We start from the raw sequence: 27678 nt of genomic DNA, 5'->3' as shown, positions 1-27678 counted from the left end.
AACTTCTTAGCGAGAACTGTGAAGACAGCTGGTCTAAACGTGTCATTTACGTGAAGTCTGGCATATAGAAAAAAAAACTCTTAAATAAACTTTTTTTTTAAGATTTGAAGTTCTCACCGTGGTGAAGATGTCGATGGTGGTCTTCTAGATTTGCAACGCCGTGAGTAATTTTTAGGTCGATATCAGCGTTTCGGTTTAACAGATTAACTCCATCTTCAGGGCACGTTTTTGTGCGTTTCTTATTTCTTGCCTTTTGTAGGTAATACGCAGTATATTTCTTAAAACAGGACAGAATGAGTTGCACTTCGCGTCATCTGAGCTGAGAGTGTCTGAGTCCAACGATCAAAACGTCGTTTCCATTAGCTGAGGCGAAGTCAGGGCGGGCGCTGGGACAAGGTTTCGAGGCGGAACTTACCGTTGGTAATTCTACTCTCGTCCCGCGGCAATTAACACGATGGAATTCGAACCATGCGGGGCATCGATCAGGCCACACGAGCGTAATTAATTAGCCTAACACTTGGCCATATATGGCCCGACGCAGTGCACTGTGCCTTGCACAGCACGCATTGTTCTTTCGCAGCCAGACGAGAGAAATTGCTTGGCAGCGCAGTTTCATTTTCGTAGGAAAATGGCCTCCCTCCCTTCGTCGCTGGTGCTAGGTGTTTTAACTTATGTTGTTGCCTGTCCTCGGTGGCCAGTAAGTAACAGTTAACCTGGCTGAAGCGAAACGTGTTTACGGCATTATCGATATTATTAATGTAACGTTTTAAAACACGTTACTGTAGCCCCAGTGCTGGTCGCAGATGGCAGTGGCGTGGTATTTGCTGTCGTGTTATGCTGCTGCAAAGGGTCCATGCCTTAACTTCTTCAGTGATCAGTGAGTGCCTTGGTGACGCTTGCCGCCATCCAATTCACAGCGTTTTTGTGTTTCCGCCTCCTGTCAAAACAAAAAATTAAAGAATCAAAAACATCGATTATTTTATGAGAAGTGCACTGTACGCTATTCTGATTGCAGTTCATAACAGTTCTTCGGAATTAGTCCAGAGGCGCTGCGCGGTCACTGTGAACTTGATAACTTGTTTTTTTTTTTTTATTGTTATAAATGAACCACTGGATCGGCTCCTTCCTCGCATATTCGCCCCGCATTCATTCGCCATTTAGAAATATTTAACCATCTGTCACTGTCTTTGTAAGCGTTGCAGTAAAAGTGAAATACGTAATACTGTACAATCGATAAATCAGTCAAGTGTAAACGCGTAATAAAAGTGTTACGCTGATGCCGGAAAGCGACCTCTAAAGGGAAAGTCCAGACATGAAACACCTTGGCACCTCGTCCCATCATGGCTATGAGCGCATTTGGGCAGCTAACGAGAGGGGCCATTTTAACAAAGACAGTTGGATGTTTTAAAGTTTTCTGATACAGAAGCAGTTAATGTAAAATTGATAAATACGCAGTCGTGAATCATCGCGAATGAAATAGACAAACTTATGTGTGGGAGGATATAAAAAAGTGGTACAAATTGTAGATGTGTTGATTAACGTTTGGTACTGGTTTGTATGTGAATTCGTAAGGAGTACTAATGGAACTTTATCCTGGGAAAATGTAAGGCTCGTGAGAGAGATACTTTGCTTCCATTGTTTTACATTTTATCACACCTGCGCACAAATAAAGGTCGTCTGTGATGAGTTGCCTTTCTTAAATTGAAAAAGAATAATTAAGGACGACTGCTAGAATGCTGTATTGGCATCACATTATTCATGACATGATGTGACGTGTAATGTACCCGACTGCTGTGTGAATGTGACAGGTAGCGCCCGGCCAAAACCTGGTATCCATTCCTCCGTACGTCTGAATGGTGGGGTCCTTAAACCCACGGAAACTCACTGTTGAGTACGAAGCACTCCTTCATATTTCTGAAGTTCCGGGTTCAGATCTCGGCACGGAGACCGGCTATCCTGGCTGATAATGTTCGTGATTTTACTCAGTTCCACCAGGAAAATTCCTGGTAACACTTTTAATTCGGCCACGACCGCTTTTTCCACGTCATCGTCCGTCGCTGGTCTTCCCAGCATTCGACGCTGTATAATGTGAGCTCCTGACAGTGTCGTTAAATAAACCAAGAATAAATAATGAATCATCATTGTTATCACAGTCAGGTGCCTTAGGTGTGGTCGTGTCCCGTGTTGGTGCTGTGAAGGGATGGATCGATGTCTTTGTAAACTTGGGGGACGGTAAGTCCTAAATACTTCGCGGGCAGTCATACGTGTCGCTTGCTTCTTTACTGTGGACCAGACGCGCAGGGCGCTGTGCGCTCCACAGAGCTTTCAAAGGACCAACTCTTAGAGCCAATTAACATCACGAAGCTCTTCCTCGTTCTGAGCAGGAAATGTCTGAATTAATGAACTACTTTCTTTACAAAGGCTCGCGATAATAAAATTACGGTACTACAGGTGTGTTATTTTCCACAGCGCAGAACATTCACACGGAGCGCCGTAGTGTATCGGCAACTTCTTCGACACGGCTGTCGTGCGGAGCAGGCTAAGCTGCCTGTGAAGTGTCGTAAGTTTATGTATTTATTCGTGAAGCGAAGATTGTCATCTTAAACCAATCAGCCACACGGAGGATGTTATTGAGAAACTGACAGTCGATCACCTGGTCAAGAAATTCTCCGCCATTCACGGAACCCCGAGGTTCATGTCCGTGTTCACAAGAGCCTGCCTGTTCTGAGGTGGAAAGTTTTAGGACACGTCGTCATATTGTCCTCCGGTTTGTTTTGCGACGGACGTTACACTTTGCTCTCGGTCCATCCTCCCACACAGTCCGCAGGCATTTACATACAAAGGTAGGAGCACTCCGTGTTGAAATGCAGACAGCACTGGGCCACCGCAGTGGGCCGTTACCCTGAGGGAGACCTTGAGAGAATATAACACAGGAAGTCCTGTATAAACTAAACCTGTATCGAGCGGAAACGTGCTTCTACAGGAAAACCACCTCCTTACTGAAAAGCAGTTACCTTGCTACAAAATTATTACTCGCTTCCCAATATTTTGAAGTAGTGATGTGACTCTAATGACACCGGCCCTTCCTTCCTATGAATAACGGGCTGTTCGTAAGACCATCGCAAGTGTCAGTGTTGTTGGTGACATCCAGGCTATAAAATGCAGACCCGATTTCTCACGAAGTCTTTCGATGTAGAGATTCAGTTACAGGGTATTTGTTATTACTGTCTGCCCATAATTACTGTAGTGCACCACCCCTTATCACTTGTCCGAGACTGCTTATTAAGTATGCCCGTCTTCTGTATCCGAAACTTGAAAATAAATAGTTCATACGAAGCCATGCCTTTATCTAACTAATATTATAATTTGAGTTGATTATATAAACTGATTCGATTAGTATTCTGTTCTAGAAGTGGCTTACATGTACGTGTTGTGAAGATGGTCGTTGTCTTTAAACAGGCCTGTAGAATTAGTTCATTTAGATTCGTTATTAGCGGCGTCGTGTGTAAGAAGCAGGAATTTGTATTAAAGTAAACAGACGGGCTATTGTCAAATCAAGTGACTTCAATCACAAGGGGTTCATAATAGCAGATACGAAATTTGACGGGTCCTGCGATGTTCTGTCCAGGTAGAAATGTAGCTTCTAGCGATGTGTTCTGTGTAATTTATGAATCGGTTTCGAAGGGGTTGTCTACTTGCCGTGTGCTTTGTAAGCCAGTAATATAGACTGACATGTACCCGTTTATAAGTCAAGTAATGTATGTACTGAGGTGTGTCGTAGATATGTGATGGATGTGAGAGAGTGGACATCTTGCTAGTCCATTTAGGTGCTGTAGCACATGCCTGGCGCCTGAAAATACGAGGGGTTTCATCACCGGTTGTAAGCTGTGCTACTTGGTCTTGACGCTCTAGCGTGAGCGGAGAATACCGCATGGACTCATCAGTGTCTGTCGGATGTTTCTGCTGCATCACCGGGGTTATTTTTGTGCAACACTGAGAAGTGAAAACATTGTTGGACCTCGGCTCGCATTAGTGAAACAATGACCTACGTGATGTGGCGTGAATAACACTTAGAATGTCAGTGTACTTCAGAGAGAGAAGTTTACACATTGGCAATCTCGTTAGCTCCGTGTAGTTTGCATAGATTAAATGAGAAGTCAGATTGCGTTTAGATTTAAAATGTTCTGTTTAATAGCAGTCTAGTTGTAGAGTGGGATTCCAGGTTCTCCTCGTGGGGAGTCTGAAGATGGCTGTCTTCTGAGTTGTTGCGACCTCGTAGAAGTTTACCGACGTTTCAGAGCTGCTTACTGCTGCTGCCATCATCAGGGCGATGAGCAGTCCATGCTTCCCTTATTTTGCGGTTGCGTTATTATGTATTTTGTCCAGTGGACGAGGGTAGGTTTCTCGCGTGTCACTGAATTATTTGTTGAAGCATTTGCTCGGCTCTGACGCCGTCGGTCAACTTAAAGTGATCATTTAACGCGCCGTCGTCAGATTACCCGCGAGTCCGTTCGTTTCAGCTTGAATCTAAACGAAGGTTACCATAAAATACAGCGAGGCCGTGGGAGGAAGCCACCGCTGGGCTGCATCACGGTCGGCGAACAACGCAGTAATCTCCGAAACAAAACACTCACGATCTAATTTGCCTCACTGCGGTGCATTAGATTTTTCGCATCCTACGGCGCTGCGTTCAATCCACCCGACGCACTTTCCTGTGGGTGGCTGAGCGCCTCCGGTGCCTTGGAAACGTCCGGAGGCGGATTGTGTTCGCTACGCCACGCCGCGAGTGTCCACTTAGGAGATCCGTGAACGGTGGTACGTCATCGTCGGAACACGGACAGTTGTCATCGGTCCGGCAGACTCCACGTGTTGCAAGGGCAATGATCCTGTCCGGGACGTTCCTGACATTTTTCGTCAATTCATCGCGTTATTTGGCATCGCAGTCATTAGGAATGGTCGTGAGATGGCGCGTGTTGGATCACGTGATTACTTCATCAAGCAAGGATTCGGGGCCCCCCCCCCCCCCAAGCGTCGTGTTTTGGTAGCACATCGTTTTGCTTGTCTGTTAAAACACGCAAGACATTTTTGGTGGCTGACTTTTGTGAACACTCTAATGAATCTTTGGCACCGTAAAGGGCGGAGGAGAATTTGCTTACGAGCTCAGCGGCTCTCAGTTTTCCAGGAAGGAAGCTGGGTGGTTTGGTTGCGATGGCAATTGTTTCTCCCTCTTAACTTTCTCCGATCATTTGACAAAGAAAGAGGTCGACACCTTTTAAGACACGCTATTTTTCTAAAACTGATGACCAGTTAGTCAGGGCTGTCTCTTTTCCACGAGGTCTGATAAAGAATTATCCTGCGATTTTTTTACTTTGTCGTGCGTTCAGACGGAAATGAAGTGGCACGAATTTAAATCAGTGCACGTTCTTCTGATTCCTGTACATGAGGATCAAGGCACTTGCATTTACGTGTGAACACTGAATCCATTTGTAAAGGCGTGTCGTCTGGCTGACGACAGATGGGCTGGCACTTGTTCCAGATGATTAGCTTAATGGTCCAGTACTTCCATTTTACCTCCACGTAGGACTGAAGTTGTAGAACTACCGAGGAAGTCCGTTCCGAAATACTGAAGTTGCTTATTTATTACACGCCTTTTTAAATTATGTGTTATCTGTTGACTATTTGTCTGCTACTTACCGCATTACGAGCTAAACTGGTGCCGAGCAACGAACACAATTCTTTGCTCTGTAAAATCCGTGTCCATTCTTCCGACCGGCCGTCTGCGTTGTCTTTCGGTCTTTTCGACAATTTCTGCGGGTCTGCTTGTCCATGTCGTTCTTCTGGGTTGCAGCACCGTATGGTCTTGTGAGTGCATACTGAGGTTTCTGAGGCACATGCTGCCTCCATCTTCAGAACTTAATCCCTGAAGATAGAGGCAGCATGTTCCTCCAAAACGCTGGTATGTTCCTTCACATCCGCGCGGCGTTGGAAGCCGGAAGACCAGTGTGAGCATCTTCACCCACCGCCTCAGATCTCAACCTGGTCACCGCGTGTGCGAAGTATCTCCGGTTTTCCGTTTCTTCGCAACTGCAGCGCCGCTCGTCTGTTTGTGTCGTCGTTTCCTGAAACAGCGGAACAAAGCGATTACACTGAAACCCGCGAGAATAATACGAACTACTGAGGAGGGAGGAATGCGCTCGATGTGGCTTTCCCTCCCACGCCACGTCGCCAGGTCGTGCGTGACTCGTGACTGTAATACCAGTACAAGCCCCGGGAACCCCCTCCCCCCCCCCCTCTCAGCGCCGGTTCGCTCCTCTTATAGAGCCTGCTGATTGCGATCGAGGCAAAACTCGAATGGCTGGGCTACGGAATGCATAACGTCCAAATAATTTAAGATCAGCTGGGTGGGACATGTAGAACGCACGGCGGAGGCGAGAAATATGTTCGAGATTTTAGTGCAAAACATGAAATAGAGAGACCACTTGGGGGCATAGACGCAGGTGGGAATGGGGTATTCCAGTGTGGTGAAATTCTGTGAACACGGTAATGAACATTTGGTTTTGGCTTATCAATATGGATCTTGCTACGTAGAGGTTGTAGATGGAAACAGGAAACCGCATTTCATGTTCGGTTTAAGGTTTTTTGATTGACGGGTAACTCAGCATAAAGTTGTGGTTTTCGTCAGCCACTCTTGCCAAATCCCGGGCTGGAACTTTTTTTAAATGTCGCTACTGTTTTCGCAGTTTGTCCAATTTTACAAAATGTTTTTGTTTGCTGAACGAACTCTGGTATGGCGGACGACTCCTTTGTCGCGTTCCGAGGTCCATAATCATTAACCGGTGCTTATTGTTGATTGGTTTCATCTCTGCTCGAAATGGAAGCCTCATTTCAGCCATAAAACGAGCAGTGTCGAATGTATGGACGTTTAACCTGGGGTAAATTATAAATGATCCAATGAGCAGATGCTGAGCGCGTTATAATTTAAGGTAAAGCCAGAATTTATGTCATGAATCTCTTGAACAAAAACACATGCATGTTCCGTGTTCGGGCGTCATCGAAGCAAGAATCACGAGATATGTCGCACACAAGTTAAGAAGCTGACGTGGAAGGTGAATCCAGTTTTTGCCTTAAGAAGTGAATCAGTTATCTGGAGAGACGCGTGCTGTGTTGGTGCCCCGATACATCGGAAGGGCGTAACTCACCTCAGCTTATGATTTACATTGGAACTACTGCATTGAGACTCGGACAGTATAAAAGTACTGGCTACAGAGAGGGAGCCATTTGCAAGTGACGTTTCCATTAGAAAGGTCGCCCACCTGTCTCATACTGTGTTGAAAACAGCTCGCTACTGGATCCTGCCTCGAGCCACTTGAATCCAACGCCCGCTTAACGTTTTATATATTTAAGCTTCATTTTAATATTATCCAGCAGTATACGGTCTGTTCATTTGAGGTGCGATTGGCGGGGTAATATTTGGCGAGCAGAAGTTCCTTACGCAGTTTTGTCCGTTCCCCTCGCCATTTTGCTCTGAAAGACCTCGGGGTGAATTAGTACGTTCGTGACTTCAGTGCATGTGGGTCACAGTTACTAGTGCTCGTGAGAGTTCTTTCGGAATTAATCGCTGCTTCGGCTCGGATCTGACCGTGCGGTGATAAGACAATAGCTGCCCTGTCTCGACTCGGGGGGCGACCTCAGTCGTGACCTTGCCTCGACATTATCTACCCCTTAGCCCCACTTTCAGGCGGAACAAAGGCCAGAAATCGAGCAGTAACGGAATCCTGGTGCGATGCAACCCAAATTACTCCTTACACGAACAAACAGTCGTGAACTGCTTTTGTTCTGTTTGATTCACTTCGGACCGCGACAGCAGAACCAGCAAACGGCTCCTCTAGTTCACATTCAATCACCGATTTAAACTTTCATGTTTTTCAATGACACTGTATTGACTACATACAGTGAATAATTTTGAGGATTAATATGGAAAATGTGGACGTGTCTGGAGGGAGGAACTTCTTGGCCAGCTGAGCGACTGTTAGTTCCACAAGAACTCTGCTTCGTGGAGTCTGTTGGGTGGGTGTATTGATACGCACATGCGTGCGTGCGTGCACACGTTCCATATGTCGATTGTTAAGGAGATGAAAAAAATGAGAGGTCGTTGGTGAGCTTCGCGTTCGAATCACCAGAACAAAAAACACGTCGTTAGCTAAATTGCTGTTGGCTCCACGTGTAGTGTGCATTGCAAAGCGATTTGCTACTGACAGCTGTTTACAAATTGTTATAGCAGCGTTGCCATGTTACAGGGGTCACTTACTATGTGACTGCAATAAATCACATGTCCTCTACTTCGACTTCCTCATGTGTGTATAAAAAAACCCGGATCCTTAAGGGTCATGTTTGTATAAGTACCCCGCGTTCATATAGACTTTGTGTACATCACACATTAAAACTTAAAATATGTCCATGACCTGTCCGTAACCTAGCAACCGTGGCTTGTACGTAATAATCACTTGTCTTTTATAGAAAACAATCTATATCAATCGTTCTATGCAGACAGCATATTGGGATTCTTAAGTTCGGTTTGCTTAACCGGTTGTTTTGTGTGGGTGTAAAACTCGGTCTCTTGCTTTTGAGAATAGCGTAGATTGTGTTCGTTTCAGGCCTTCTTAAGAATCTGCGACAGATGAGATGTTTTAAATTTATTCCTTAAAAATGGGTCTATTCTGTACAGTATTATATGCAGCTGTTATTTTTGTTTAATTTGATATCTTCGATAAAAGACTATTTGCAGTTGAAAATTTTTAAGTAATTCACAATTTTAAGGCCAGTCTGGGATTCGGTGTGAAACGTACACTTTCATTGGTCGTGCTTTTGTATCGACTCTTTGATTGGGGGGGGGGGGGGGAGGGGGGACGCGGACGACCGGCTGTTTATTACGCGGGACCCGGGTGACTTCCGTGTTGTGTGAGGTCTGCAGATTTAAAAATACACGCCGAAGGGGCACGAAGTTTTTGTATTTTTCCGTCTGTGGCCGAACATTAGTTACGACCTGTCGAGTACCACGTGAGAAATGCGAACCATGGAACAGGACTGAAATATGAGGCGAAGACCTGCAGGTAAGTTAGCGTGCTCCTGAGCCGTCCATCCCACGTAGCGAGTGATTTATGACGAGGTGTGGCGATCTCCACTGCCTCAGTTCTCGCAATTGTCTCCTGGAACTGGTGCACAAATCAGCGTGCATTATCTGTCTGTGAGTCAGTAGGAGGCGGTTGCGAGGCGCCTTGTGTCCTGGGTTCACTTTCCGAGGAAAGGTAAAAAATTAAGGTGTCCGTGTTTCACCAAGCATGGCGCTGTGACAACGTATGGAGGACTGGAGGTGTCAGTGCGAATGCGATATAGAAGGGTGGTCAGCTTCACGTTACGGCCGCTCTTTTTCGACGTAATGGCGAAAGATGTTTGCCCTATCGACACCCGTTCGTCACCGACTGAGCTACCGCGGCTCTTACGGTATTAAAAAGTAATCTTGCAAAAAAAAAGACTTTCGTGTTTCTACCGTCCTTTCCGTTATTGTGTTTTTTTTCCAAAAATAGCCCAAATACGACACGTCAAGACGAGAACTTATACGCGCATTGGAGGATAATATGAAAAAGGCGTTCGGTGAGTGCGTGAGGTGGTGGTCCAATGGCGGGCTCTTAAGAATACGCATCTGGTTCTGTATAAAGCGCGGAATTTCTTGACAAGTTGAGCGACTGTCAGCTTCTGAAGAAGGGCTTTGCTACGTGGAGTATTTAAGTGTTCTTTGGCTCACAAACTGTAAACTGCTAGGTCCACGTTTCGTCGGTGTGTCGCTTTTCCTTCTACGAGGACGATTTTGTAATATGCTGCCTTCCTTTGCTTTCAACTTCTGTCCAAGAGTTCTTAATGTAGTTCTCGCCTTTGCCCTAGAGACTGTGAACTTAGTTTAATTGCGTACATAAACGCCGATGACTTTTTAACATACTACGATCTCTGAATTATCGTCGTTCAGCTTTGCTTTACCCGTCGTCTTGTACTTACGATCGCGTAAAATACTTTAGTCCAATATGGCTCCATACTGCATCTGCATTCCACGTCCTTCGTTGCAGGAATCAGGGCCAAATTGTTCACGTGACTTAACTGTGATCGCCTAACCGAAGTATGAAATGGCCTTTGCGGTTTCCTAAGAAATTGTTCATCTTTTTTTATTTATCGTACAAAATCTTTGTATCTCCATTTGCTTCGTTCCTTGTTCTTTATCTGATGTGACTGCCAGAAGACCTCATCAGGTATAATGCATAACTCGATCGCACTGTCGTTGGTAGGTAATAGGTGGTTAATGCGTAAAGCTTTGACGGAATTAGCGTCACATTCTTTGGGTTTGAACCTGAATTTGTTGGTAAAGAAATCTCATTCCGTGTTTGTTTCTAGCAATGCGCCAACTGCCATTTGTCACAAGATTACTAAGTTGGTGCTTTGTATTCAGTTACAAGAATAAAGGGAGCCTAATGTAAGAAATAAACAGTGTAATTATTACAAACTGTTTATTTAAAAAAAATCGTCTGAGGACTCGTACTTTATGCCCACGTATTATCTCGTTGAAGTCCACTCTTTGTTAAGTCTTTGCGAATGAGTTAGTACTGGTTTTCGAATCCCGGTGTGGATTTTGGGATTTCTCTGGGGACAGTGCAGCTGGAACAGAAAAGCCAGAAGATCTAGGCGTGGATGCGAGGATGATATGTACCAGTCGCTCAGGCGGGTAAAGGAGGGCGATCTCCAAGCTAACCAACCGCTCTTTATCGTAGTTTTGTGCCTGAAGAATGCAACAGCTTTTACCAGAAAAGAAATCCAGATGGCCCCGGTCGTTGTCAGCAGCTGAGAAAGGAATTTGCTGTGTAATTCCCCTGTCGAGGAAAAAGTGTGATTGGCTTATCGCATTTCGCCCCCACCGTCAGCATTCTGCATTAACGATCTGGAATACACATACTCAACGCGAGAAGCCTGACACCCGTACGGTAATCCTGTATGAGCAGAAGTAGTTTTTTAAAAGTACGTAAATAAAACACGACTAACTCCATGGAGCGGAGTCCTTCTTGAGAAGCTGATAGTAGCCTTACCTAGTCCAGAAATTCTCCGCCTTTTATTGAGCCTGAATGTTCATTACCGCTCACATGATTCCGCTACAGGCCCCTATCCTGAGCTGGATGAATCCAATCCACGCCCTCACGCCTTATTTCTTTTACATGCCCGTTGTTAACATCAGAGTATCTGAAAAACTGACATGTCGCTACTTGCATTCATGTTAGAAGCGGACATGCTGGTCCCAAGTTTTGAAGGCTCGACATACAGAGTGTCCCACCAAAAACGTAACAATAACTGATACACATGTTCTGAACTTCCTTGCCAGGATACGCCCTGCTAAAACTTTCACGAACTCCATCAGACGATTTCGACGCGAAGTGATGCTCGTGAATGAACTCGCATGTTCTCACGTGCACAGCTTTTGCGCAACTGGCGCGAGCAGCGGCCTAGCAACCAGGGTAACTCTGAATCGAGTGTCACGTGGAAGGTTGCGAGGGTCTATTACACGGAGGTGGACCTGGTGCTGATTTGATTTTTGTGCTGTAGTGCGTAATTGTTCTTGCATTGATTTTAAAAAGGTGCACCCTGTACGTTGTGGAAGTTCGTCTCTGACGTGGCCTTGTCATGTCGCATTCTTTCCGACTGGGACTCTTGCTTAATGTCCTGTCATGTCGCGAGAGATTCCTCCTCAGATCGCATATCAAGTTCTGGCTAGAAATTAATTCAAAATTCGCATCGGTCTTTGTTGCACTAATGCCTTTCGAGGCAGTTGCGTCTTAGGCCGTTCTTGCGCTAATGCGCGTAAGGTGTTCTTCACTCACGCTAGAACGTGTTACACTGCAAGCAGTAATAAAATATGTAACCCAGCCGGGCTTCGATCGTAGACTGTCTACGCACGAGTAAGAAAATTACTCCTGGGTTTCGCTAAGCTGGCAACCGAATTGAAGTGACGCTTGTCATTTTATTGTGGTTTAATCAGGTACAGAACGCTGGTCACACAGAAGGATGATTCACTGTTAGGTCAGTGGTGTTACCAGAACATTTCGCTTCAGGATGTTAAGTCCACAGTTCGAACCCAGAGCTAGGATGCAGAACACGTTCCAACCTTGACGGAGCCTCTGTTTCGGTTTCATCATCAGATATCGCTGTCTGTTATCTCCAGGAACACAGTTCCGTTTATTGCCTTCGTGTCTGCTGGTCTGTGGTCTAATTTGGAGTAATCTGCTCTCTCACGTGCAGAATCACGACGGGGCAGCCGCCTCCTCCTCTGTTCCGTTTCTCCCAATGAAATATCGCAGAAATCAGGAGTCTCAGTTCAAAAATCAAAACTCGTGTTTTCCTGTTATTTATTACCCGTCCGTGAACTTTGCCGGCATTTCGTCATGTTTCTGTTTTTTTTTTAAATGTTGTCGGTCTCTGATCTTCTTGACCGTTTATTACGTTTCTTTATCTGCAAATCTTTACCGTTCTTTTGTTTTAAAAAAATCCCTTCTACCTAACCTAACCTAACTCTACTTATTTGTGTAAATATTTTCTTCTTCAAATCTTTCTCAGCGTGTGATAGGCAAATCTGAAATGTGAAACAACGCCTGATATTCTCTCTTACGGTTCGTAGAATTCCTGGCTGATGGTTCACGCGATTTTTATCAGTCCCTCCGGTGTAGTACCTTAAATTCTGCGACGATGGCTTCCTTTCTGAATCCTTTCCAGTTCATCACTCATTAATCATCGGACGCTGCAGAGTCTGAACTGCTGACAGCGTCGTTACATACATCATAAGATATACTGTTCTAGAACGTTTGTAGGGTTAGTTCCCGCTACAGTGGCGTTTTTAATTGCTTGCGCTAAGTTTACTTTTGGTCCATAGGCGAAATTAATTGCGTTAAAGTGCCTGTTACCGAGAATTACTGACTTCCTAAGGAAGAAAAGCCTTGTCCATCCAGTTAATAGCCTACTAAAAGGGACAATAAACGTCTTATAGTTTTCATGAACACCCTGTATTATTTAAAACGACAGACAACCGTAATTCCGTGACCGCTGAAGATCGTGAGATCGTGCACTCCGAGTCAGATGCCATGCCCGCTTTTTCCGTTCTCGTTTGATTTAAACAAACCGAACCACACGACCCTCTGACACTGAAATCCCCCCCCCCCCCCCCCCCCCGAGAAGGGCTCAGTGGGCAGTTCAGCACAAGACTGCAACCTACTTCGAATATGGACGCTGAAGTAGGTTGTTTCATTTGGGAGACCACCTTTTTGTTACTGAACAAGATTTGCAGCTTAATTTTTTGTACTGTGGATCGTCCAAAGTTACGACAACACCATTGCTTTCGGAGTTAAAAATGTTGCAGTGTGCGGTACCGTACAATAATGCAGATTGCCCAGGTACAGTTCGGTTCAGAGATAAGTAAAAGGCACGGTCGATTCGCTGCCGCATTTCGAAATCGACTTCTTTAATGTCGTCGTGACGTGAGTTTGCATGTCTGCCCTTGCGCGAAGACGTGAAATTGCAGTTTATATATTTGTTGTCCCTTCGAACAGCCTCGGAGTTTTGCTCTTGTGCGTAGTTAAACGCATTGCCAGCAATTTCTCGACCCCTCTTCCGCAACTGCTGCGTCGATACTTCGCGCATTTCCCTCTGGCAGTGTAAAACTACTTTCCTCTGTTCGGAAGTACCGAAAAATGAGAACTCTCATCTGTTACAGGGAGTTTTTTGATTTGGAAAAGGGAGATGGAGCCTCTCGAATATCCTTTTGTTTGTTCAAGGCTGAATTTTAGTATCTAAACAAGTTTAGATAAATGATTTGATTTACACGGCTGTGGAAAGTGGAAATGCAACTAAATTAAACGTGAACTTAAAATTTAAAAATTCCCCGGTTCGATAAAACGACCACGTGTCGTGTCCATATCGGTTGGCACTCCTGCAAACTGGTGTTGGCAGAAGCGAGTTTTTTCGAACAATAAAAATTCCTAGATGTCGCATTCGCGTCTGTCCATGCCTTCCTGGAAGCGACTCAACAGATATAACGCTCAATTAGCTGTCTTAAAGAGTTTTCAACATTCAGCGCCACGGTGATCAAAAGTAGAAATATGTGTGACGTCACATCCTTTCCTTTTTGCAGGAAGTTGAAATTGTGTGGCATGTTTGTATGTACGTTCGCTTTAGATCAAGAAGTGGTCGACCGATTTGCACCAAACTTGGCGTTCTTATTTCTTGAGACTGAGAAGAGAACGTAGGAGGGTCAAAACTCCGGAAAGTAGCCTGAGTTCGATTCCCGGCGAGGGCGTTCGTGTAGCTTGGAAACTGAGCAACATAGAAGAACAACTCGAAGACCAGAGTTGTTCGTGTTGAAGAGGAGGTTATAGAATTACGGTGACGACACCGGAAAAGTGTCCTGGGTTCGAGCCCCAGTGAAGATATTGAGTTTAGGGATAATTTTTCTACGATATTCAACGATAAGCACGCTTACAATGTAAGACGAACCCGGGCGAAGCTAATAGTGTCCGTGTCGCTTTTCGCGTGTACTTGGCTGTACCAAACATCTGGCCGGCCGGTGGCTTCTTGTAGGGGGGGGGGGGGGGTGTTCGGCGTCCCGTAAGCCAACTGTGGTCATATAGAGAGATGTAATTCCAGAGGGACACCACTGTTTATTCTCATCCTTAAAGATGGATTTTCGTTTCGGACATGCGTCAAGGAATTAAGTCAGGAAATGGGCAAGCAACGACCGAATTCGGAGTCCTGACAATTCTGTTTAGACTTTTACGAGTGAAAACTGGTCCCCCTTAGTGGCACGTTTTGTCCTGGGACTTACTAAAACCCCTGCACAGTTTTACATTGTAATTCGTTTGGTTCTTAACATATTTTTCTTTCATAATGTTAGAAAGTGAGGTCATGCTATCACCATTTGCTGCTTGTGTCTGTCTGTCCGTCCCCGTTTCTAAATTTTGAACCATTTGACCGATTTTCGCTAAATTTTGCATCAGTTTCTTAGCAGCGAAATGATCGTTGCAAGGAATAACATTCTGCAGATAATTCTTGTGGTAACTGCAAATTAGATAATCTTTTGCGAGGTAAGAAACCAGAAATCGCACTAAGGTAATTTGTAATTGAGCTTTCACAATGAATAATACAAAACGCGACGAGCAAGGGTATGCAACATGAAGTACGTGTCCTGTCTGTCTGTCTGTCTTCCAACGCAGGACAGCCGACCAGGATGGCAGGGCAGCGTAGCGGAGTTGAAATAATTGTTGCGCAACACTAAATCAACTGAAAGATTCCTACCAAAAGAGAATTACAAATGTGAACAAGTTAATGTAAATTGTACGTGATGTTGGAGAAGCATAAATTTGGTCACTGTTTATGTATTCAGTGCGGCTAATGTACGCCCTGCAAGGTCACGTGCACCGCGTAGGAGTACAGCCTTTGTTTCGGAGTACTACGTTTTCTGAAAACATCGACTACTGGCAATGTTCATTCTAGTCAATTAGAGACTCCGTGACGCTTCGTGGTTTATGCAGCCACAGTCTTTTTGGTTGCAACGTTGAAGCGTTTGAAGATGCCAGTAACAAATTTCAAGCACGTCCATGAAGTCAAGAAAGTCTCTAAAGTTGGGGGGGTGGGTGCTTTGCATAAACGAAACCATAATTTAACCTGTTAACTTACCAAAGACAGACGAATTAACATGATGATAAACGTATTAATATTTTCCGTCCATCACATGTTAATACGGAGCTGGTAAGAGGGGCGGTACTTGTAGAACGCAGTGGGAGATTGGCAACCTAAGAGGAAGATATTAATACAATGTGGGGAAACGAGGGTCGAATGTGAAATACAGTGGAAGATGGTGGGTAGCTGATAACACCGCTCGCTAAGATGGCTATCCTGTTGTCACTGCAGACACTATACTGTATCAGCGTCCGTTAGGATCACCCACTGAGGAGGTTTCTGCCTACAGCCTTGCAGTTCAAACACTGACAACGCCCAGACCCATTCCTATACATCAGGAGATTATGTTGTGCCCATGGAACGTCTGAAACTTCGAAACGATTAGAATGCACACAGTCCGAGTTCGCCCACTCTGCAGAGGAATCAGGAAGATGCAGTGCCTTTATTGTGTGGTGGGTGATAATTGCCTCGTATCTTACACCAAGGCTAAATATAATTCTGTAACTCTGCAGTGGAGCAGCGGGCTTGGCGTCCAAGTTGTCATGTCTCATATTCAATTCAAATTGTGCCTTAGAAACGCAGTCAACTTTATAGTCGCAGGCAAACACCTAAATAGTGCTGTAACGTAAAAGAACACATTGTTTGAATTTGTAATTTCTTTTTGCTTGCAGATTTAAACTTAAATCTTCGTGATTTAGAACACACTTCTCAGCCTTCAGCTACATAATTCAGCCACACTAAGTCCTTTTTCTCTTCAATGTCGTCCTAAAAATGAATAGGGTAGATTAAGAGCCGCAGTGAACAAAACATACCGAGAAGCTCCTTGAATTTCACAGGAGTGAAAGTGTGAATATTGTACCTGATGAAGAAGTTTGCAGACATTGGATGTGGAGCCCGTGAACCAGTCGGTTCGATCCACAATCTGTTCTCGCAAATGCAGAACACGCCATTCAATTTGTCTCAGCATCTGCCGTTGATGTCACCACAGTTTGCAGATTCTGCTCTGGCCAGAGTCGCGTTTCAAATGGAACATTCTGTGTATTTTTCTTTCTCATGATCAGAGCGTGACGTCAGCATGGGACTTTCTGTACAGACAGACAGATAGACAGACAGACCAAGTCCTTACAATAGTCGACGTAATAAATAGCAGTGAAGATGTAGAAAGATCTCTTCTTGTGTAAGAAACACGAAGTCCGACTCATGTGGTCTTCAGATACAGCGATGGGGCCCCTGGCCGACTGCATGCACGCTGTTTGTGGCATCCCGTCGCCAGACAGACTCTCTTACGTGATGTCAGTGGGTGTAGCTTATTTCAGGCGTTTCAGAATACATTCCTTGTGTGGATCTCTGACAGAAGAAGGTAAACGGGGTAGGGACGGCATTCGTCTAAAAGATGGCTGTCTTCTTGGATGATGCCCCACGCAGTCTGATATAAGTTTATCGACGTTTCGTAGGTGCTTGCTGCCTCCATTATCATGGCGATAGTAACAACCCAGAAGACAGCCGCGTTCTCACTCGCCACTGTGAAAACCTTCTATGTAATCAGTAGAGGATCGTTTGTCCGTGTCATCCCGGGTCTAGAGATTGTTACGCGCCAGGAGTCTGGTGTCGAAAGAATCATTTTTGCGTGTCGTTACACAAGTAGGCATGTGCTTTAATAACTCGTACGTCGGTCGAACTTTGTCGTTCTTATTATTACTGTTCACGCAGATGCGCGCGTGCGTCGTCTGTCCGTCGGCTTTGTGCCTGTGCCACGTAACCATGAAGACACTCGGAATATTACTGTCAGGTCAGTTACGTTCATCTTTACGATACTCGTAAAATAATTACCTCATAAACCAGTCAGTTTTGAACGGTAATTCACCGCAGAGTGTTCCAGGAGTTAACTCATTGCCTTTCGGAGCGGACGCTTTGTACCGATGTGGCTTCAGACGGAATAAACCGCGAGCTCACTGGCCCCTGTCGTCAGAGCGATCTCCAGTGAATCTCCCATCCTCACAACGCGTCTCCCGATGATTGTACATAATCTTAATAGTCTCGTTGCAACTCCTTTTCGGACTCTGAAGCGACCTGTTTCAGATTCGTTTTCCCGTTGATATTCCTCTTGGGTTTTATGTTTCTCAGTTCTAATTACGTGCCCAGCCCTGCCAGATCTCACTATCCTAACACGACTAACAAGCGACCTTCATAAATCAAGGGAGTTTATACGTATTTAAATTGCCCGCTTGTGTTAGCCTCGCGAGTTGCTTGTAATTTCATCAGCACTTCGCCTTCGTCCTTCGATACAAATAGTGACACGTTGATTTTTAACTAAATAGCCTGTATGGATCAAAATCTTTTTAGAAGCTGATTGAGGCTCAGCTGTTCAAAACAGTCGCCGTCGATTTGTTCAGGACAGGAAGTGAAGTCAGGTCGACTAACTCACACCTACCCTCTTCCCTTAAGATGAAACCTCGTGTTACCCTCCCCTTTGTTTCTAGGACTCCCAAGTTGTCTCTCGCCTTCTTAGTGGTTTCCGTGATGAATTTTGTCATTTCCTCCTTGGTCTGCTTAGTTTAGTTCTCGGTGGTGTAGACTGTAAATTGTGAACCTCCTCTCTATTTTCTTCCTTCCTTCTTTCCTTGTACCCTTGAGTATTTAAATCAGCGTCAACTGTTCTTTCGTGAGGGTCACTGACCACGTGTCAACCCGAATAAATCAGCGTAACTCCTCAACATGAACGTTTTATATGAATTGTTTGTGGACTGTCGAGTATAACACTGTTGTCCGGATGCCTTCAACTGGAACCCTGCGAAAGCTACCATGCAAATCAGCTGTCGAAACAAAACCTTTTTCAGGGGGCGTTTCAATACAGTTCCCACTCCGAATTCGAGCGGTCGTCTTTGTTTTCTCACCTTCCAGCGAGTGCTGGTCGTCGTTTCAGCAAAGCGCCGTCTCCATGGATGCGCCGTTCTGTTTTCGGTCGCTGTTTGCGTAAAACCGCATCTTGTGCCCAGCCTCTGAGCCGCCTTACGTAAGGTCACCTCCAGCTTCGGTTACATTCGTGAAAGATATGATCTGTTTGGGTCACATTTGCGTGTATTGTGCAACACAACACATGGCAGAGGACGTTTTTGAATGCGGCCGGTGTAACGTGCTGCCTCATTGCCTATTCATAAAGGCAATGCAAACGAACAGACCTCATCAGACGACCGAGGACGATTTTAGGGTCAGATCGCCTGGAACTTCGTGCTTGTAGGGATCTCCCGCTTCTTTACGACGACTGTATTCTCACGGACGAAGATGGACAAAACCTGTAGTCAGATGCCAGTTTCCATCTGGTGACAAAACTCTGTCGAGGTTTATGGACTCACAGGGATGTCTTCTTTGTACAGTTATTAAATGTTTTGTAACCTTCTAATTTACTTTTGCATTGGACCGGTGCCCGTGTTTGCAAGTTTGCTTTTGTGTGTCTTTGTTTCATTTCGCTGTTCGAATTAAAACTTCCTTAGCAGAGGCATTGGCGGTCGTGAGGTTTTCTTTTGAAGAACCTTTGTTCCGACGAGAAATGACGAGATTTCGTGCTGATTCTGAGAGTGACTTATTTCTGTGAGGGCAGGTCGTATACCGACTCTCTGACAGGACGATCTTGCTGTAAAGCCGAACGCCAACAGCTTCAGGGTTTCATCGCGACTGCACCAGCTTCACGTGGACCGGCCTCTGCTCTCAGTCAAGGTCAGCAGTCGGACCGGTATTCGTTCCAGCGCCAGCGAGTTCTTTGTCTGTCCTCTCTCCTTTTTATCCGGTCTTCTCGCTGCCTGTCCGTCGCACTCTTTCGGCGTTCGAGGACTGACGGCGGTCGTGAAGATTTGCAGTTTATTCGCGTTATTGTTTCTATTTCGACTAGGCCGTCTCTTTTCGTTTTTGTCTTCGTTTCCTTCTGCCTTCATCTCTTGCGTGTTCACGGCATTTCAGTGCTTCCACCACAAATACGACCAATGTAAGATTTGAGGTTTTCACAGCGGTGAGTATGAAGACAGAACTCTTCAAATATGACCAAGCTTCGTTTTAATTAATGAAATTCACGAACACGTGAGGCGGTGTCAAAATACAAGGGACATGGATCCGTCGTTGTCAGATGTGATTGAAGTTCTCTGAAAAAACGTTAAATTCTGGTGTATTTTAAGCGCCACAGTTGGCAACATTCTCGGGTTTTCAGCGCTTCTGCTATTATTCACAAGCTGGAGAAGAAGAAAAACAGTGGAAGGCTTTTGTGAGCTTGGTAACGAACCTTCGTGTTTCAAAAGGGGCGGGGAATTTCTTGACCAGCTGAACGACTGTCATCTTCTCAAGAAGGAGTTTTCTGTTTTCCGGCTTCCTGCCCCAACAGTACCGTCATTCTCAGCTGCAAACGGCCAAACAGGACTGTCCATAATGTATCTGGGTCAGAACATTTGGTGGCTCATGAGATCTGATGATTGACAAATATTCCCCACACAGTTAGGAAGGAGCATTCGGTGATCGTGCCCCGCGCGCGGCTTTTGATGGACCAACCTAACGATTGGACACCGAAAGATCAGAGAACAGCAGACAGATGCCTGTTGCTGCCTTGCAGCATTCAGAGACACGCGAATATGGACTTTATCAGTCTGCGATGACACACATTCCTGTACGATACTCCGAGGGCTTTTATTCACGTACCAAATGATGTGAGTTTGGATGTTTCCTGGTCATCATGGAGATGGAGCGCACTGCGAAGTGTGACGTCTGAATTGACTGGTTATCGCGTCCATTGCTTGACCGTGGTTCGTCTCGTTACAGTTGTGCCGCATGGGCGCTATGTTTAGGGTTTTCGCACACCTTCCCGATTCCTGCCGCGTATTCTGGTGTGGAATTTCCGTGATTTTCCGCAGTCTCTAGCGCCTTCTATCAACTGAACCTTCGTCTTGTTTCAAAATCTACTGGCAGATGGCGTTACTCGCCAACACATGCATGCTGTGTGCCCCACCCATCCCATTCTCTTCGATCTCATCGCCCGAGAGATATTCCGTGAAAGAATTTTCTCTGTCTCCTTCGTACTAGAATTTGAGGTTTTCACATCGGTGAGTCCGAAGATGCCTGTCTTCTGGGGGTTGTAGTGCCGTGTAGTCTGGTAGAAATTTTCCAACGGTACAGAGGTCCTTGCTGCCTCCATCGTCAGGGCGATGAGTCACAGACTACACGGCGCCACAACACCCAGAAGACACCCGTCTCCTTCTTAATTCCTTTGGTCAAAATATTTGCTTCAAACACCCTCGTATGCTTCCTGTAAATGGCATATTTGAAGAAAATGTTATATTTTTATTCCCTACGAAGGAAAACTTAAAGCGATGAGATGTTTTGCATTGAGTTTTGTTTACTGCAGTCCAGTGGACGGCCTCCCAGAGCAGAGCCTTCTACGGACAGATAGCCTGCGGTGTGTTGCCAGGGTCGTAAATAAGGAGCCAGGTAGGAGACAGATGCCAGCAACAGATGTTACGTATGGGAGGTGACAAAGTTGAAAATAAATGGCGAGAATAATCAGTGTCTGGCTGCACAGCTTTAATTATACAGCGAGCAGGCGGTGTGACGGAAGTTGCACGTCTAATCGCCACACGCGTGTTATTTCAGTTAATTAGTATTCAAGGTCCGTCCAGCGTTGTGGCTTCGGGGAATCTTCCCTCCAGGTATCCTGAATGGAACGGGTTAGGGGGTAATGCTCCAGAATAAGGAAGCCCCCCTACGAAACGAGCGTCCTGGGGAAGGGGCTTGCTTGCTGGTGTTTGGCACTGGACGTGCGGGGCATAACTTGGGGGTGTCCTCAGGGGGCGTAGTCCCTGGAAACGGCCTAGCTTTGTCAGTGGAGAAGTCCCTCGGGGGCAGTCCGAGTCCTCGTGAGTCCTAGGTGATCTGACCTGAGCTGATCGAGGCAAAGGCCAAGGAACAACAATAGGCTACCATTGTTGCTTAACAATAACCCCCGGTCAGGCAGGTTGCCTGCCTCTTAGGATAACCGCGACATTAGGCGTTCCTCGCGTATGTCTACAACAGGTTCTGTTGTCTGACTTTCCTGAATATGAGAAACATTCCCACTGTAAAATAGAAAAATTATGTTGAGGTACGTCCGAGAGGAATTTTACATGCATATGTCGCGATATTTATCGAATTTAAGAGGCTGAGGACTTTTTATACCCGGAGGCAGAGCTGTGTCTGAATGGACCAGTTGAGATCACGATGCGGGTTCGTTATTTATTGCTGACAACAGCTGACGTATGAGGCAGTCAGGAAAATAACCGCTTGTCTGCTGCAGTTTCCTCCTCCTGAGATTTCGAGTCACTGAACGCAATATTAGTCCCCTCCCCTCCATTACTTCCCCCGCTTTTCTCCTCTCCCTTCCTCGGCCCTCGTCTTTTTCGCAGAAAGGTCGTCCTTAGGCATACAACTAAACTTTTTCATAATGTCGAATTGCGCTGAATTCTATGCACAGGAGCAGCTCAGCCTTAACGAATTATCCCCGAGAGGCAGTTCAGATGCAGAATTACTTATGAAATTATAAAGTTTTTGAACATTAAAATATTTTGGACGTAGATTGGCGCATCGCAAGGTCTGTAAGTACTCGACGCATAGAAACGCGTATATGAAAAGAAGATGCCACTCGGATCTAGACGTAGATGATATGATAATATTAAAGTAGATCTTAAGGGCGTAGGTTGTGGATTTGATTCAGATAGCTTAGGATAGGATTGATTGGTGGATGAACACGATAATGAAGCTCCTAGTCCCATAAAAGGCGGGAAATTTCTTGACTAGTTAATAGTAGAACTGGCCAAGAAATTTCCAACATTTTGTGGACCAGGAGGTTTAGCTTTGTTCACAAGAACCCGTGTCTCGGTCTGCGCGTACTACATAAATCCAGTCTACACTCTGTTTCCTTAGTATCTATTTTGATAGCATCTTCTCATCTCTTCGTAAATAAATTCAACGCTACGCACTTGACAGTATTTGGCGTGAAACGAGATTTTGTTACTGCTTGTGTTTTGCAAAGGCAGCGTAATAATTATACTTTGACGACCTGAAGAAACGGGGTAACTCGAGGTGAGGGCTGGCACGCGGTTCATAGGTTGTACATGTTTCGGGACCAACGGGGTGAGGTGAGACGGGGCACAGTTCTGGCTTGAAGCTGATGGTCGCTAATCTGCTACAGCCAATGTCCTTCACAAGGTCGCACCGCGTTTCTTGCCTTCTCATCGCGGCGTGGGGAAAAAAGTTAGTGAACTTTTCAGCAGCCACTGCTCGCTTCGGTTTATCGGTCTCTTTTGGTCCAGGGTTGTCTCACCGAGGGCGACGGCACTCTACTTACGCAACCGCCCTGTCCCTTGTGGGCCCTTGTAAGTGCCTGGTGGTTCCAGTAACGAGCCTCTGAAGTCGACCCCTAAAGGTGCCTCAGGAAAAACACCTTTTGTACGTAGTAAGGCCACCGCCTCTAGAGCTTGTCCACGAAAACGATAATGAGCCTTCGGGTTCCATAACGTGTGTGAGCGACTGTCAGCTTCTCAGGAAGGGTGCTTGAGATGCAGCGTGTTGGAAACCTAGACAAGCGAAGGAACTATTGAGTTCTGGACGTGCTGTACCATCCATCACTTTGTCGTGCTCGAAGTAATTGCATCAGAACCAATCTTTTGCGTCATGTTGTGAAGTTTCTACAAGTGTTGTTATGGTTTTATTTGTGGTTCGAGTGATCAGAAGAGAGAGTAAAGCGTTATTTGTTTATCTCACATTCACTTGATGGGACAAAGGAAACCATAAAGAAATTCTTCCAGGATTCGACTTCATCTTTTCAAAGATCAGGGAAGGGAAACAATTATGAAACGTGACAGACACATTTATTGGCTTAGCTGCGATCCAGAAGACGGCCGTCTTCGTGTTAGGTACTGAGTAAAATCAGTTCCTGATTTTCCAGTTACTGCTGAAGTCATGTGTGGCGTCGTAAGTTCTCAGCATCCATGAGAATTCATTAAGTCGCCTGCTTTAGGATTTCCTTGCGGGTAGCTCAGATGACTTGAACACAAATTCCAGGTTCTGCTTTTTGTTCTCGGCAAACCACAAATTTCACGCACCACTGACGTTGAAATTCCGTAAATATCAGCGCATTCGCTTCATGGCTACCACCTGATGACAGGGCCTGCAACATTACCATCGAAATATCATCGTCCGACAGCTGACTTAACTCCGTGGCGAGGCTGACGGTCGCTCAGCTGCTTTTTATGGAACCCGAAGGATCATCGCTGTCGTCTCTTTCCTGAGCGAATCGAATCTAGAGATCCGTTTTAATATTATCCTCTCATTTGTTATAATAATGCCTGGCTTAGAATACAGGTTGTGAATTACAAGGATGATTGCAGGCTGTTAGAAGTTTGCTGACGCTTCAGAGGCGATCGCTGTCGGCAAACTTCTACCAGACTACACGACGCAACATTCCAGAAGACCGCCATCTTCAGACTCGCTTGAACCTCACCTGTGAAGCAGAACGTCGTTGTGAAATTTTTCCCCGTCTCTTGTAACGTTCTCCAACGTGGCTGGAGGGCCACCCTTTGTCGGTTGTCCGCGAATGCCTGTTTTAAAATGTTTCACAGTTTGGGGCCGTCTTCCTCCATCCTCAGACAAGATAAGCGACGTATTACGGGTAAGAGCGGCTCATAGTTCTCATAGTTCCCGGGAACCAGCTGAATTTAATGAATTTCGGCTTCATCAAATGAAGCTGAATAAACCCCCCGCCAGAATTAATTCGAGTGTATGAAATTTCTGTCATCTAGAAGGACTTGACAAAGGCAGAGTCCGAGGCCGACATGGGAAGCATACTGCGTTATTTGCAAAACAGAAAGATTAGCAAGAAAGTTTATTAATTAAATTGGAAGCTATGTTGTACTCTGTTGAACACAATTTTTATGTATCCGGATTGGCTGAGGTCGAGCATGAAGAAGACACGTGGGGATGGGCGAGACACCTGATTAAGCCAGGCCCGTTTACGTCAAAGAGATTATGGGCAATAAATTTGAGATCTTGTGGTCATTTCTAACGAAGTTGTTCACACTTATAGCTCCGTAAAGCTGACAACGAAACCAGATGACGGCTGTCAGTGAAAGGTGTGAGGCGAAGGTCTCCAAAGCGGCCGTGAGTGAGTAGGTGTCCGCTTGACATAAAACGGAAGAGAGCAATTCCGCCATGCTCTGACCTTTGACGGGGAAGGGTTCTTGGAAAGTGACAACTTGGGCGACCGAGAAGGGGTTGGAAGGTGCACATATTTGGACGGATGTTTGAGGTGCGTGATGCTGCTCGTTGTGTTTGCAGCGGGCAGGACTCTGGCGCCGGGACGCTGACCCGGTGGCTGCGTGAACTGCGTCCTGCCGCCGCGGCCGTGTCCGCCCTGGACCGTTCTCACGCGGCGTACCACAGCGAGGGCAAAGGGCTGAGGCGTCGCCAGCAGCGGGACAGACGACGCCACTCCTTCAACGAGCAGCAGCCAGGACCACCGACGCCGCCCACCAGGTAGGCACGAGGACTTCGGCCAGCAACGCCACTGGCACGTTCTTCGTCTGTTTCCTTCCTTTCCTCAGTTCTTTTCCTCGCCTCCTACAGGTTTTGAAGCCCAGTTCTTATGTCATTAAGGATGATTATTATTAGGAGAGTTAAGGGGTTTTTGGACCCAAAGGGGAATGAAGTGACAGGAGGCTGGAGAAAACCGCGCAGTGCCCTTCACCGTATTCCATTACGATGATCAAATCGCGGAGGATGAGATCGGCAGTGCATGTAGCGCGCATGGGGGAAGATGTGGAATGCGCTCACAATTTGTTATAGAATACTGAAAGGAATAAGAGATTATGAAGGCCTAGACATTTGCTAGGGGGATAATATTAAAAAGTGAGCGAAATGGGACTGGGGTGTGTGTGTGGATTGGATTCATCTGGCTCAGGATTCGGACCAGTAGCGGGAGAATGTGAACACGGTAATGGACCTTCGGTCACGATGAAGGGCGGGTAATTTCCGGACTTGCTGAGGCTACTATCAGCTTCTCAGGCTCCATGAAGTCAGGTTTTTCTCTCTCTCCCCCCCCCCCCCCTGCCAAAGGATGAAGGATCACGTCACAGTAAGAAGGGAGGAAAAGGGCTCGCGTCTTGATAGGGTGGCGTGAGTGTTCGCCTGTTTCTTGCACTGATGCACAAGTGCTCATTACTGCTCGAACTTCAGCGCGCTAATTAAATTAGTGTGCTCTACAGACGTAATTAGTTCTCTGGTCGTACCTCACTAGAATGCAATTATGATTTTTAGCAGTCATTTGGAATTGAAAGTAATTTAAATTAAAAACTATTCAGTTTATGAACTCGCGGTTCAAAGCAACGAGGCAATTATACGAAAGTGTATTGCTACTAATAATCCACTCGTTAATTATTAATTGAAATCTAAATTACACTTAGCGAAATTAGTAGACATTGAATTTATAAGCGTACTTACTTAACTCATAACTTGGCTTCATTGTAACCTCTCTTGTAGGACCACCTTTCTTAGACTCGTGCAGCCACAAAGCAATTTCTGCCCTCCCCTCCCCATGCCGGTCTCTAGGCAGCATTAGTGCCCTGAGCACTTCGACGTTTGTCTTCTGGGTTTCGGAGGAACCTGCTGCTTCTGACTTGCTCGTTACAACCCACAAACCGAAATGAACTTCTTAACCGCCTTGAGAACCTTAGATCGTGTTATTCCGTTGCCATTCGGGATGATGTTTCGTAACTGTAAAATGGAGAACTTGCTTCTGCGCGCGTGTGATATTGGCTTTGGCACGCATAAAGCGTGTTCCATGTTCATTATCCTCGTAATTCCATCACGAGCCTCGTCTTCATTTGTTATTCCCATGCACTTTAAATTTTAAAACAGTTTAAAAATAACAGCATGGCATGTTTTACTATCGATATTAGCCTTGAAGCAAAATACAACTTAATATTAATTAATCGAAAGGAACCAACCGGCCATTCATTCATGGTCACTGACTTTTATGTCTTTACGTGGGTAACGCGTGTTAGGAGTTAGTGAACATGAAACGTCATAATTAATAACTGAGCGGGATGAAGTAAGTACCTTGTTCCATTTATGTGAGAAAAAATTTGCGTTCTTCAGCTCCATTTAATTACTATGAAGGTACTTCGTAGAGGTCATTAGGAATTATTATAAAACCGCTTACTTTTATTGGTCTAATCGTTGTTCGCCTTTTGCCTTCGTGGATAAGCCGTAAGTCTGAAGAAGGGTTGCACCGGCGAAGTATGAAGCTTGATTTCGTCTTTCTGTCGGGGCTTTGTTCACGAAACGGTTTCGCTTGAGGCCAGACGAAGCAACTAACTCGATAGAGCAGAGTCCTCGTTGAAAAGCTGACAGTAACCCACCTAGTCAAAAAAATCTCTCCTGTGAAAGGTGCCCACAAGAGCGCGTCGTAACTGATTGGTTTTTGCTGATGTCGGCTTCTCGGAAGGCGGCGACAGCTCGAGAGCGTCGCTTCCGACGGACTGTCGCTTCGTGCCGGGTTGAGGGAAACATCGAGACGACCGTGGGCACAGTGCGGACCGCGACCCTCGGATGACTCAGAGGCGGGTCAAATCAGACCCCGAACGAATTGCATTCTGTGATGAGAAATGTTGCTGATGAAACTCTTTGGAGGACCTCGATAGTTTTCGACGCTGATCAACAAGAATGGAAAATAATTAGCGACAGTAACGCAGGTGACGTCAGACTAATTTTTTTCGCGTGTGAAAATTAAACCAAAAGTCGTTCAAAGAGCAGCAGCAGCTGTGACGACGTCGTCCATTGGTTCCCGTGGCTTTCCTCAGTCGCTCCAAATTAGGCCACAACCGAATCCTTGCACAGCCTCCATTCGCTGTTCGT

The 27678-nt window shown here is 45.7% G+C and overlaps 1 protein-coding gene across 2 annotated transcripts in view; it reads left to right on the top strand.

The window, feature by feature from the left end:
- The window catches only part of Shrm (shroom), a 109708-nt gene that overhangs the window by 18301 nt on the left and 63729 nt on the right, over positions 1–27678 (top strand). For both annotated transcript variants that reach the window (XM_022081117.2, XM_022081116.2), the window contains exon 3: positions 25102–25299. In XM_022081117.2, coding sequence (XP_021936809.1) covers positions 25102–25299 — 198 coding nt within the window. The remainder of the gene's footprint in view (positions 1–25101; positions 25300–27678) is intronic.

This window comes from Zootermopsis nevadensis, unplaced genomic scaffold, assembly GCF_977971745.1.
Source record: "Zootermopsis nevadensis isolate Lab colony 2312 unplaced genomic scaffold, Znev_1.0 Znev_ptg000011l, whole genome shotgun sequence".
Classification (NCBI taxonomy): domain Eukaryota; kingdom Metazoa; phylum Arthropoda; class Insecta; order Blattodea; family Termopsidae; genus Zootermopsis; species Zootermopsis nevadensis.
This window is presented reverse-complemented; position numbering and strand designations above follow the sequence as displayed.